Source organism: Melospiza georgiana, chromosome 17, assembly GCF_028018845.1.
Source record: "Melospiza georgiana isolate bMelGeo1 chromosome 17, bMelGeo1.pri, whole genome shotgun sequence".
Lineage (NCBI taxonomy): Eukaryota > Metazoa > Chordata > Aves > Passeriformes > Passerellidae > Melospiza > Melospiza georgiana.
In genome coordinates this window covers 3,684,426-3,698,286 of record NC_080446.1, presented here as the reverse complement: position 1 = coordinate 3,698,286, position 13,861 = coordinate 3,684,426, and the positions used below count along the sequence as shown (strand labels likewise).

Below are 13,861 nucleotides of genomic sequence, written 5' to 3'. Positions count from 1 at the left end.
CCCAGGAGCAGGGCAGAGGAAGGATCAGAGCATGGAGAGGATGGAGCCCCTCAGAGCCATCCCAGGCTTCAGGTGCAGCAGTGACACAGCTCTGGGCACTGTTTGCCATTTAAACCTGCTCTAAGTTAGCCTTACTATAATTTTATTATGTTTTGACACATAATTTTAATGTGTTTTGTATAGTATTTATTGGCAGTGGAAGTGTGCATCCCTGCTGAACAGGACATACTGTACATGGGTTATTAGCCAAGTTTAGTTTGTAGTTAACAGTGGCTCATCTCAAACTGAAAATGCTTCTTCTGCTGAAGAAACTTTGCTTTCCTTTCTCTTTAGCCTTTTTGTATATTGCACTGGGACTATCACTGTTTTCTTGTTAATTACTCCTGTATTATTAATAATAAAATTATAGATGTATGTTAAAAGTCTAGTTATGATGTTACATATTTCTGTGAAAAGCCAGCAAGTTAAAAAACTTACAATAAAGAGGAAAAAACACATCTTTGGATCAAGTGATGGGGTCATTCAGCTGCTAGTCAAGTGAGACAAACATGAAAATGTTGACACCACCTCTCCCAGGAGCCCTGAGTTCCCTGTCCCATTGCAGTGACACAGACTTTGTGTGCCACTGGGTGTCCTTACCTTCATTCCTGCTGCCAGTTTGTCCAGAGGCAGCTCCAGTTCCTGAGGTTCCATCCCCAGCTGGGACAGAGCTCTCACTGTGTGGGGCTGTTCCCCACCTCCCAGCAATTCAGTAGCAGTCTATACAAGCACTTTGACAAACTGCATTTTATTATTTTCACACTTCATGGAGATCATCTCAATGAAGCTACAGGACCAAGAATGCCTTTTTCAAGTTTTTAACATTGAATGACTCCCTAGAATGGCAGCACTTCAGCCTTGTGAGTGGGTTCACCATTTTTTCCTGTCTTTCCACATGTGATTCCCAGCTATCCATGTGTTATTTTTCTCACAATTATTTTTTAGTAGCATTGAGTAAATACTCAGGTGCTTCTCCATGTCAGGAATTATTAAAATGTCTGGCTTTACATTTTTCTCAACCAGTTCTATTTGCTTTGTTATTAGCATTTAGTAACTTTTTCTTCTTACTGTCAAGAAAGCATTAAAACCATTTGTTTGCTAAACATCAAAGTACATTGTTACATTTCTGCCTCTGGTTGTCCAGTTTAGTAATTTGGAATAACAATGAACCAAATTGTCATTTTTAGAGGGTCAGAGCCTCAGTTGGTGCAGTGACAACCAGTTTATGCTATTCCACCAGATGGAAAACCTTAGTTGAGATCATCCTTTTGCAGACCCTGTGTTGATGAAAAAGTCAAATGGTTTGGTGCATAATAATTATAATCTCTTCCCAATTATCCCTGGGGAAAAAAAGAGCTTTAGGAAACATGTTCATTTCCTGCAATAAGTAGTCATTTAATTAAAGAACAAAAGTAACAGGAATCAAAAATGCTTGCAGCTGTGATTCTGTTAGACAGTATATAAAAAAGAATGAAATTATAATACATTAAATTAGTTTTTAGAACATGAACTTAGGTGTTTTACAAACTAATTGTGGTAAGTTCAAAATGTCTTGTCAACGTAATACTGGATGACAGAGTGTCACGTCCATTTATGTCAGAGGCCTTGGAATGGTAAAGCCTGTACATGCACAACATCTCCTCTTCCAAGGCAGCCTGCCCACCAGTTCCACTCAGCTGGGAAAGGAGAGGAGGAGGCTCTTCCAAGCAGCTTCACTTCAGTCTTTTCAGCAGCTTGTCCCACCCCTCAGGCCAGACTCTGTCTCCAGAGCTCGGGGCTGGCGTCTGTCCCCAAGGGCTGCAGAGGCTTCACTGCAGAGTCCTTCTGTCACATCAACGTCCAGGGAGCCTGCACTGAACCTCAGGGAAAGGCTTCAGGGTTCCCTGATGTGTGTCCAGCAGCATTATCAAAAAGTAAAGACAGATTCTTCTCAGAAGAAAATTTCTATGGCCTGTGAAATCTAGGAGAAAAGAAAGACACGTTTCAAAACCCTTTGCAATAGAATTAAATTATTTTTCATTCAATTCTTTTATGTTAGATTAACAAAATTTTTAAAAGCCCACAGGAGGATTCATTCTGGTTAAAGGTACAGTGACAGTGCTGAAGAATATTAGCAACTCTTAATTTTCCACATTCCCAGCCCTGTGCCAGGACTGCAGTGCAGGTACAGACCTCAGTGTACCTCGTTTACATTTCTTTGGGACTGCAATTGCAAACCCAGGTATGCAGTTGATGTGGGTTTTTTCTTTTAGTAAATGAAGCCACAGTTTGTCACTGGTAGCAATATTCACTGTGCAGTGATCTTCTCTTTTAAGAGTTAAGCAATGGTGAAATGCTTTGTAAAGTATGAAGAGATACTGTTGGTGAAATGTTTGATAGTCTAAGATTCTGGAATAAATTTTCTTCTTGCTCTGTAGGCTTGTTCTTTTGGCTGAGATCCATAATTAAAGCCCCAATCATATGTAATGCCCTAGCTTTAATTGTAAATTGGAAGCTTGTTTACTCCTAATATCCTGAACAAATTTCAGAATCTGTCATTATTATCTAGTGAGACTCCCCAGGTAGCTCCAATTAGGAAACGTACAGCTCACTGCCAGACAAACTGCAGCCACCCCTCTTCCCTTCCCACCTCCATTCCACCAATGCAGTGAAGCTGCTCTGCCCTTGATGATGCCTTTTTGCAAGTACCAGTGCCTGTGGAATCAGCCTCTCTTATTGTTCCTCCTCTTGAAGAAGGGAAATGAATGTTTTGATCTGGGTTTAAACACGGCCCCTGGCACATGGAGCAGGCACTGTCCTGACCAGGTTCCCAGTGGAATTCCAATCACATGGAGAGTGACACCAGCCCAGCCCTGTTCTCTCCTGACCTCCTCCTGACAGGGAGTGTCATTAAGTGTCATTAAGTTACCTGGGGCTCCTTCCAATAGCAACTGCACTGACAGGGAATACAGAAATCCCCAGGCTGAATCCTTTAGAACAAATCCAATTAGAACAAAGGCATTACCCCTGGGCACTGCCTGTTACAGTCAGTGCAGTTCTGTATTTCTGAGCAGGGAATTTTCAGTGTTTGTGATAAGGCTGCAGACTCAAGTATATTTAATTCAGAGATCTTTAAACAGTGTATTATGCTGTTCTACTTTTAAAAATCATATTTTTTCTGTGTTATATACTTTATTTGTTTTTGTCCTATCTTTAAATCTTTGGTGCAAGGAATGCCAGCTGAGGGATGCTCTGGAGAATGTCTGCAGGTTTCTTGGTATGTGATAATAAAAGCCCCCCAAAAAATCAGAAAATTGGGTTTTCCTCAGGAAAAGAAAGGCTCCAATTTTCTTTTAATATTAACCTCCCTTTGCATATTCTCCCACATGCAGCACATAAGAATGCCATCCACAGGTTCAGGAGACAAGGAGTCAGAGCTTTTAGCAGGCAGCAGAGATAAACAGCTGGAAAACTGACCTTGTCAAATGTTTGCTGGATGCATGAACCTCCATTTCATTACTTTTGTATTCATTCAGCTCCTTCCGAATTGCTGCCTAGGAATTGAAAAGAGAAAAACATGAACAAATAATGTTGTGTTTGTGAGCAAAACCCCAGACCTGCAGAGCAGAGCAGTTTTCTGGGGTAGATAAACCAAGTATTGGGTACAGCAGAGCACTCTTGTGCTGGTAGAAGTGCTGAGTGTTTGGGTTGTATGGATTGGTGACACAATGCTTCTCATTTGTTATTGATTGCTGACAGGGTCACTGCTGTCTAGAAGCAATTCTGACAGAGTAACACCTCAGAGATGGCTGTCTCACATTTAATAAGATTCCAGTTAAAATTTATTAAAGATTAGGAGAAGCTGCCAAGAAATTGATCCATTTTTCAGTCACAAATGCAGAGGTGCAGCTCTGACCCTGACTTCCTGATGTGTGCCACCAGTATGAGCAGAACTGTCACTTTCTTTGAGCTGCCTTGTTAATTGAAACATGAGCATTGACACAGTAAAACCAGGAAGAGTCTAATTGCAGTAAAGGTACATTCAAGGAAAATATAAAATCCTTATTCTGTTGATTACTATGGAACAGTTTATTCACCATTTTAGAGAGCTTGGGAGAGCAGCTGGGGGAGTAGAAGTGCTCTGTTCCTTTTCTATGAGTCCTCTAAACCCATTTGTCCCTTACTGGGGAGACACTGGGATGGAAACCAAAGTGTTTGAGGTCTCAGCACAAAGCCATGTTAACAGTCCTGTGTTTGCCATTTTCCAGTAACTGTCTCAGCATCCTGCTCCTGAAACTTCCCAATGTTCTGGCTGGAATCATGGTGAACTATTCTTACTACTCAAGATTCTAAATGTGACACTTAAATTGGGCTGTGAATCAGCTACATGGCAGGTATGTGTTGGGACAAAATGAGAGTTCATGCTCAGGAGAATGTGGGTCCCGTGCCTCCTTGAGCATTCACAGGAAACAGGAGAGGAAATTTTTGCATGTGTGGGACAAAACTTCCCGTCTGACTATAAAGTTTAATACTCTGTTGGCTGGAAATGGTTTTGATTTGGAGCCCAAATACTGTATCCACCTTTTTGGGTGGGTGGGTAGAAGCCTTTCGAGTACTAAAAAGGCTTTTTTACGACATTGGTATGATTTCAACATAAAAAACCATGGTAAAGTTTACAGAGCTGAAATGTTTCAGAGGTTCAAGCCTGTTGGGAATGTGATGTATCATTACCAAGCAAGGAGAAAGCAGAACCTTGTGGTTTGTCAGTACCTTGTCTGCTGCTGACAGTCGTGTCCATGGTTTATCTGCTCTCCTGTCGTAGTCCTGTGCTTTTGCCACTTCCACATAATCACTGAATCGAATCAGGATCTTTCTGTCTCTCAGTTCATCAACTGTAGGTCTCTGGTTAAGCTGTATTCAGAAGTTTTGTGAAATAAAACCAGGGTTAAAAACAAGTGAGTCAGTAAAAAATGCAATATTTGCTTCTTTTCATCTTGGCTCAGTGTGCATCTACAAATATGGAAAACCACCCAACCCTTGGAAACCCCAGGGAAATATTTCACCATTTGGAGAACTGCTATCAGAGTAATAATGGCTTAAATGGAGCTACAGCACAGTGCCTTTATCATGGACAAAAGAAGAAAATATCTTAACCCAGAGATTGATAAAATATATTTTCAAAATGTAAAGGAATCATGATGGATTTGTTATGATCTCTGGATAATTCTGGATGCTGGAGGATGTTCTACTACAGATTATCTGTGTGAGATTCCCAGCTCTAGACCCTCTGTAAGAATTTCAGTCAAGCCTGAACAAGTTATCAGCATATTGCTCTGTAATTCCATTAGGGATTTCCAAGAACAGAACAACAAGATCTCGTTCTTATGCTGAGAATATTTTAAATGCAAAAAGAAATGCACTATGGGAGCAGACCTGGTGTTCAGCAAGGAGTCAGCTCTGCTACAAAGACTAAAAAAGTCCTTTACCAGCAATGGAGCTGACAAGTATGCCATAATAGCCATTTTCTGAGTAAATTTATATGCAAATATTCTATTCAATTTCATCTAGCTGGGATAAGGTAGGTATGTCTATAATTGATATTACCAGACACTGCTACCAGACACTGCTGCGGAGGATGCATATTAAGGCAGGTTCTGTGTAATAACAACCTCTATGGCTGGGTGATATTATAGTAATTTTGCTAAATTTCTACAAGCTAATAGCAAGTATTGCAAGATTTTACCTTTCTTGTCAGTCTCTGCTTGATTTCCCTCCTCTCCTCCTGTTCCGTTTGATCATTTCGTTCTGCGGAGAATATAAAAAAGAAGATGACTTTCCTCATGAGGAAGTTTGGTGTTTTCCCAGGTCCCAGGCAATGACGAGCAGAGCCCAATGAGCAGCTGGCAGTTGTGTGTTTTGGAAATTCAGTGCATCTCTGGTGTGAGCTGGAGCACAGAGTCACCTCCCTGTGAGGACACCGTGCTGGTGCCAGTGCCAGCTCTGAACTCCACGGGGATTTAATGAAACAGCCACACCAACGCTGCACTCGGATCAGCTTCAGAAGGAAAATCAACACACTCCATAGCTGACCAATCATCCTTTTTCACTCCCCATACTGCTGGAGCCATTCATGCTGTCAGAGGCTCAGGAGTCAGTGCAGCAGCTCCAGGGAGAGCCCGTTCTGCCCTCAGCCCTGTCCCTCAGGCTGCATCAGCCCTGGCGCTGGCTGGCACCTTGGCTGTCCCTGACATGAGACCCCTTCCTCCTGCCAGGCTCCTGTGCCCAGCTCTGAGCTCAGCCCTGCCTTTGTGTGTTGTGCCTATTAACATTCCAGCCGTGAGAACTCCTACACACTGGCTCTAAAAATAGCCCGGAGTGCTGTAACAGTGAGAAATAGATCCCCTGCCTTAGGAAAGGAGTTAATGGCGTTTCTATTCCCAGTACTAGCTGTTACTAAATTAAGGCGTGAGCCCGTGACCTGAACAAAGCTGCAGAGCCAGAGAAAAAGGTTTAACCATTCAGGGATTCTCTGGGTACTACTCTGAGGTTTATTATACCTCTTGCATTAGATATTTCCAGTGTTGAAGCACACACGTGATTTCTACTATGCCTCCAAAACCCACTAGCACTGCAGATGGATTTCCAAGATATTTTTAACAATGAAGCATTTTTCTCCCTGATTTTTGCGCTCGTTTGATGACACTGAGATGCAATCAAATCTATTTAAAATAACATACAAGTGCACAGCTCCACCTGGCTAGGCTGGAAATGTGAATCAAATGAATTTAAGATGCTATAATGTGCTGCATTATAGTTCGGTGGCAAGGCACAAAATGTAAAGAGAACAGGTCAGCTAAAATTAGTGCTGTGTCAGGGATGAGCAGCTATTTCAGTCTGCAACTGAAAGGAGTGTAAAAGGAGAACAGGCTTTCAAAAGTAGAGGGTATTCTTAGATATAGAGACATCTGCAAGAAGCTATTCATTCAGGTTTAATTCACCCATTTTACAGTAGATATTCCTATTTTGTATTTTTTAAAAAATTAAAAATAGATAATTTTCTGTGGTGTAGTGCCTTTTAAAGATATGATGTCATATGCAGTGAAAGAAGTGCCCAGAGAAGCTGTGGCTGCTCCATCCCTGCAAGCTTAGAGGGAGATTGGTCCAGGGGAAAGGGTTCCTGCCCATGGCAGAGGCTGGAACAAGATGATTTTTAAGGTCCCTTCCAACTCAAACCCTTCTGTGATTCTATGATTCTAATTCCCAAAGAAAGGCCAAAAATACACCTTTCTGATCAAAAAATACTTTTCCAAATATAAATGTGTAGTAACTTATTTCTGTTCACTTGGGTTCAGTGCTTATTTCCAACTTCAAGACATAAAAGAAATAGTTCTTTTACAAAAAAAAAGAAGCAAACAAACTTGAGATTTGGTATGAAATGCTGGCAAAGGGATTCTAAAACTCAGGCATTATTACTCAGCCAGCCCAGAGAGGCTTTTCCCATCACCATCCTCTGCCCACACAGCTCCATTCATTGCTGGGGGCTGGTTCTGTAAATCTCAGCAGAGACACTCCCAGTGCTGAGGGGGCCTGTGCAGAGCTGGAACTCGTTCTGAGCTCTGTGTGACACTAAAGCATCTCCTTGGGTTCACAGGGACTGCACAGTGGGGCTCAAGAGACGCCTTCTTGGCTTGAGTTCAGCTTTCTGTTCAGCAAGGACACATCTGACACCTGGGCTGTGATTTTAGTCCATTTGCTTTTCATGCTTGGTGGGAAGCCAGCAGAGTTTCTATAGTTAAAGGACTTGGAAAATCAACAAAATTGTAAGAAAGTGCTGGCTTTAAGTCTGCTCTTTAAGTATTACTTTTATCTTAGAAACAACTCCCTAAAGGAGATAAGAAATCACTGTTTGAAACCTTGCTGAGATTTGCTTTAAAGTGACAGTAGTTGTACTTTGCAATATGCTTCTCTTTTTTTACCAGAGTTGTACAAATGTGAATTCTGAGTCCATAAAAGAACTTCTGCCAGCAGTACCAATCATGAACATCAAAGATGGTGGGAAATGCACAAAATTGCACAAACCCTTATTACACCTGGAGGAGGTCGTGGGGATTTCACTGAAGGGCTTTTAGACTGCTACAGCTATGCAGGATACTCAGCTTTTATTATAATGGCAGAGGTAAATAAAATGGAAGTGGTTCTGATCCCAGCTGAACCTGTATAAAGCCTGAGCAACTCAACAGAAGTCAATAAATTTGCTCCATGCTGGGAGCTCTTTAAATGAGATACAAATCTAGACCAGTATGTTTAGCTGGTATTCAGGAAGTATCTTTAATTCTGCTTTATCTTCTTTCTGCTTTATCTCTCTCTAAGCTCATTATATGAATGTATTCAAACTTTTTTATTATTAAAACTGGTCAGTTTAACCCAGATTAAGGATGTAACCAGCACACTTCAAAAAAGTAAACATAAAGGAACAGATTTTTTCAGTGAAGATCAGCTTTTCCTTAGCCAGGGAAAAAACCCAAAGAAACAGATTTTCAGAGATTTTAGTTACTGACTCTTGAAAATCTGTCTCCACATAGTTCAGAATCTTGGGTTACTGCATTTTCCTGCCTCTCTGGTGAAGTTTGGCCAAGTTCTTCCACCCATGTTGCAAAGAGGGTTTCCTTTCCTCCTCAAGCTGAGCACATGCAAAATAGAGCTCATTTTACTGTGTGTGATCTGTGCATTGGAACTGCACAGAAAACACTGCAAATACAGGCTGCCTGTGGAACCCCTTTGTGTGAAACTGAAATGAAATCCCAAATAACTTCTGTAGCAGGAGCATAAGGTTTTTCCCTAGAAATCACTAAGAAAGTTTTTAAGATACAGAATTTTAGGTAATGCAATGCTGATGACTTTTTCCTAGTGAATTACAATCTGATGATTAAATACAAATCTAACAGAGTGGGCAGCACTGCTTGTGCGACAGATTTCTGTGGCTTTGTGTTTTATGCTTGTTTAATGACAACCTATAGTTCACATCACTCTGGGTTTTGTCTCTCAGCATTAAAGAGACTAAATAGCAGATGGATTTTCCCTTTTGAGATCCATAGTGGAGACAATTTCAAAGCTGTCTCTCACCTTCCCCTAATTCAGCAGTTTTAAGGGAAAGGATTATGTTCATCACTTGTTTGATCCCTTGGAAACACTTAGGAAAAGAATTGCAAGTTTTGCCTGAATTTGAGAGCTGCTGAGAACACTCCCCTGTGGCAGCACCTGTCCCAGGCCTGGGACTGTCCCTCTAATAATTCTGCTATCTCTAGTATCTGATCCTTGACTTAGCAGATCTCCAGTGACATGAGCAAACAGAGCTGGACAGAATCACATCTCTGCAAGGATCTTCCCCCAGCCACTCCACTGACAGTGCTATTCAGGGTGTGCCCTGAAAATCCATGTCTTGAAAAATGTCACTCCAATTCTCATGGCACTGTGACACTCAGATTGTATTCCCCTCTCAGACACCAGTAACAGTGGAATCAGAATGAAAATTATTTGAAAGCTTGAACCTGAACGGTTCTTTTTGTCCTCAAATTGCAGGTCTTTGTGAAAAATTAAAACTTTTAGGTACAGAAAATGATCCCAGTGAATTAATTTATCTATTTCAAAATAATATGTTCTGGAAATTCCATCACTAATTTCAACAGACATTTATAAAATACTTTAGGAAAAAGAAGTACTCACGTTTCAGTATATTCCTTCTTTCTAGCTCCTCAACAGCGGGTCTTTGGCTGAGCCGCCTGCGGAAAAACACCAAAATCACATTTTGTACCATGCCTGTTCTTTGGAAAGTCTGTAGAATTTTGACTTCTGGTTGGTGTGTACAAAATCTCTCTCCAGGACTCGCGAAGAAGGAAAAAAAAAAGAATCCTGGCAGAGAATTCTTTCTTATATTATTTTTCCCGAATGCCAGGAATGCAGGTAAAAGTTCTCCTCTAGTTTGCTCTGCTGTCAGTGAAACGCTTCCTCGGAACCTGCATCCTTTTCATGACACTTTCCAGACAGTCAGCTGGAACCAGCACTCCAGAGGTAAAATTCACTCTCAAGGTGGTTATCAAAGGAGTTTCACAGAGATCTTTTGCCTCTATCACTGCCTTCACCTTCTCATCACACACAGCAGCGCATTTCCTTCTCTCTATCACACCAGCAGCGCATCCTGACAGGGGCAGCCTGGGCAGAAATGAAGCTTTGCTGTGATTTTCAGGCAGCAGCCCCGATGCCCCAGCTCTGCTCTGCCTGCTGAGCGCAATTCGTGTGCTGCTCACAGCCCGGCTGTCTGCACGGAGTGTCTTGGTTCCACCTCCCCTTTTCAGTAGTGCTGCCTCAGGATTGACTCTCCCAATCAGATGATCGGTGCCACAGCGATTTTATTGCGCACACTAAGTGAGCCTCCCCACGAGGAGGCACCGGGAGATCTGCAGAGGATCTCAGGTAATCGGAGCCCTCCCCTGGGTGGGACACAGAGACACACACTGACACAGGGACACACGGACACACAGACACACACACACAGACACACACACACAGACACAGGCACACACGGACACACAGACACACACACATATACACACACAAAAACACAGACACACACACACAAACACACACACACAAACACACACAGACACACACACACACACAGACACACACACATACACATACACACACATACACACACAAACACACACACATACACACACACACACACACACACAAACACACACACACACAGGCACACACGGACACACACACACACACACACACAGACACACAGAGTCTGCGTTTGAGGGTTTTCATGTCACAATGCAGGCAGCAGATCGGAAAGAGCTCCCGACGCTTCCCAGCCTGCGATCTGGCAGCGCTGAGGATTCTCATCCTCTGCTCCCAGCAGATGTTGCCAAGCCAGAGATGAAGTTACAGACACAAAGAAATGCTCAGAGCAGGGACCACACTGCAAACTGCTGCAGTTGTTCCTCTGCTGGGTATATGAATGAATAATTATAAAGTCGTGCTGTAGCAGGATCTATGATTTATCAAATATGGAAAAATGAAATAATTGTTAACACACTGCAAAAAAAAACCCAGTAAAATCACCTAATTCTAATTTTTCCTTGTTTTGTGAGCCCCACCCAATGTACCTTTCACATCAACTCTGTGGTCATATGTTATCAGACCAACAACTCCTCACCCTTTTTTAATTAAATTCTCTGGAAAAACTCTCATCTTTGGCAACAGGAAGTATCACAACTGCACCAAATTCACACCAACAGAAAACTGAGACAGATGAGCTCTTGTGCAGAAACACCTACACCTAACTCTCACTCTCCTTTCCTAATGCTTTCTATGACCTAAGGCTTTTCTCCTGACCTCTGGGTCAGATACTCCAGCAGCAGAAGTTGCAACAATCGCAATTTACAGGGATTAAACAGGAATGATGTTGAAACTAAAGGCTTTAAACATGTATTTTAAATTCCTGCTACCCTTGGACTCCTCCCTGCATGTCTCAGAAATTACACAAGTCCAGCTAGGTTTTGTTTGAAACAGATAAAGTGCACTTTATAATATAAATCAGGGAAGAATGCCTTACTTGGAGAGCTCCTCTGCAAATGAAAGTCCACCTGACCTTCTGCTCATATGCTTTTCTCAGCCATTCTTAATTACAGCCCTGCCATGTGAGATTGATAGATTCTCCCAAATCTGTACATTAGATTTCAGAGGCATCTTTTAAACTGGGGGATTAAAAGCCTAACAGAATGAGAATGCAAATGTATATGAATATTCTGTAATTCTGTGTGAATGCTTTGTATTTATATATAATGTGTATGATGGTTGATTATTTAAACCCCATTTCCCTTTTGGCTTTGATAAATACATTTAAGTGCCCATTTTTCTGTGCACACCCTCAGCTTTACCCCCAGCAGAAGGAAAAGGTGCAGACAGACACAGCAATATGTGCACATGAGAGCACTGCAGGGTTTATCCTGGGTTTTTCAGAGACACAGACCACATTTCCCAATGTTGCGTCACAGTCACAAGACTAGACACGGACTTTGGTTAAAAATAAATTTCTAACAGGGTTTCAGGAACGTGGGGATGGAGTGAAAACACCAAGTACAAGGAGAGTCACAATCAAAGGAGAAGTGGCAAAAACCTATGACAATGTTGTTATCAAGGTCTGGGGACATTTCAGGTCTATTTGTTATTTCTGCTGTTCAGGAGAAGCCTCTCTGTGCCCAGAAACAACTTTCACTTCCTTCCTGGGCTGCTGTGGGGTGGCTGGGCCTGGGGAGCTGCTGAAGGGGAAGGGCTCCATGTGCCCTGACAGTGATGGGTCACAGGGGCTGGAGCTGTCCCAGGGTCACTCAGGGCTCCAGATCCCCTTTCTGCAGGACTTAAATGCAGGCACCCAGTTCGTGGGCATTGGGATGGGGCTGTGTGTGGCACACAGTTTGGAGTCATTGGGCTGTGTATGGCACACAGTTTGGGGTCATTGGGATGGGGCCATGTGTGTCACAGTTTATGATCATTGGGATGGGGCTGTGTGTGGCACACAGTTTGGAGCCATTGGGCTGTGTATGGCACACACTTTGGTGTCATTGGGATGGGACTGTGTATGGCACACAGTTTGGTGTCATTGGGATGGGGCTGTGTGTGGCGCACAGTTTATGAACATTGGGATGGGGCTGTATATGGCACACAGTTGGTGGGCATTGGGATGGGATTGTGTGTGTTTGGGGTCATTGGGATGGGCACAGCTGTGAGCAGCAGGTGAGCAGCATTGGCAGCAACGAGCCATGGAGTGCCCAGGGGCACTGACCAATCACAAATGGAGCAGAGGGCACACAGGTGCAATGCATTAACAGGAGGGTATAAAAGGGTGGGCTGAAGGACAAGAAGGGCAGTTGCTTGCAGCTTTCTGAAGTGGTATGATGGTTCTCTGTATGGGTTGAAGCCTTCTGAAATTGTGTGGGTATACTCTGGGTGTCGTGGCCATCTCAACTGTGACACTTTAGCACTTGTGGAGTGACTCTGCTGCCTTGTCCGCTCACCCCTCAGAGCGAGGCCCCCGTGGCTGCTGCAGGGCAGAGCCCACCCTGCCGGAGCTGCTCTGTGGGGGCCCCTCAGCCCCAGGAACACCTTCAGGACCCACCAGAGTGAGACAAGGACACATCTTCTGAGGGCTCCTGGCAGGGCACAGGTCATCCCTGTCAGAATCCACACCCCTCCTGAAGGAGCTTTAATGCAAGAAACCATTTTGGGTGAGTTTGTCCTCCCCTCGGATAAGCCGGCCTGGGCGTACTGTGGGCTCCGAGCAACAGGTGCTCTGTTCCGGATATTTATTTCATGTTTTCCCTGATGCTGATAGCTGTGAAATCCTATCTCTGGCAGAAGCACCCCTGTGTTCAGGGCTCAGTGAGTTTCCTCAGAAGGGACTGTCCATCGCTGAGGGAGCCACGGCCTCGGCAACGCCGCCGCGCCTCAGGGACACCAGGCCTGGGGACGCCATGGCCGCGGCTCCCCTCACATCACAGGGAGCGCAGAGCATGGAGGGACTGAGCAGCCAGACAGGATCGCATCTCATATTTAAAGGAAACAAACTCCAGCTGAATAACAATTACCAGCAGACTGCAGAGCAGGGGAGAATCACTCTGGTGTGAGGCTCTGGAGGATGAAACATGCACCTGCCATGAAGGAGCCTTTGTGAGGGCTAAAACCTGAGCCTCAGTAATTATGGATGGTCCCCATGGGCTTTGCAGAGAGAGGATCTTGTATGGTGCAGGTGACTTTGAATCAGTCCCGCCTCATT

The 13,861-nt window shown here is 43.5% G+C and overlaps 1 protein-coding gene across 2 annotated transcripts in view; it reads right to left on the bottom strand.

Annotated features, from left to right (window-relative positions):
* Positions 1–775: 775 nt before the first annotated feature.
* Positions 776–13,861, bottom strand: part of PHACTR3 (phosphatase and actin regulator 3) — a 100,604-nt gene continuing 87,518 nt past the window's right edge. For both annotated transcript variants that reach the window (XM_058036035.1, XM_058036036.1), the window contains exons 9-13: positions 9,742–9,797; positions 5,762–5,823; positions 4,789–4,929; positions 3,496–3,572; positions 776–1,999 (exon numbers count right to left, since the gene is read on the bottom strand). In XM_058036035.1, the coding sequence (XP_057892018.1) occupies positions 1,984–1,999; positions 3,496–3,572; positions 4,789–4,929; positions 5,762–5,823; positions 9,742–9,797 (352 nt within the window). In that variant the 3' untranslated portion in view covers positions 776–1,983. The remainder of the gene's footprint in view (positions 2,000–3,495; positions 3,573–4,788; positions 4,930–5,761; positions 5,824–9,741; positions 9,798–13,861) is intronic.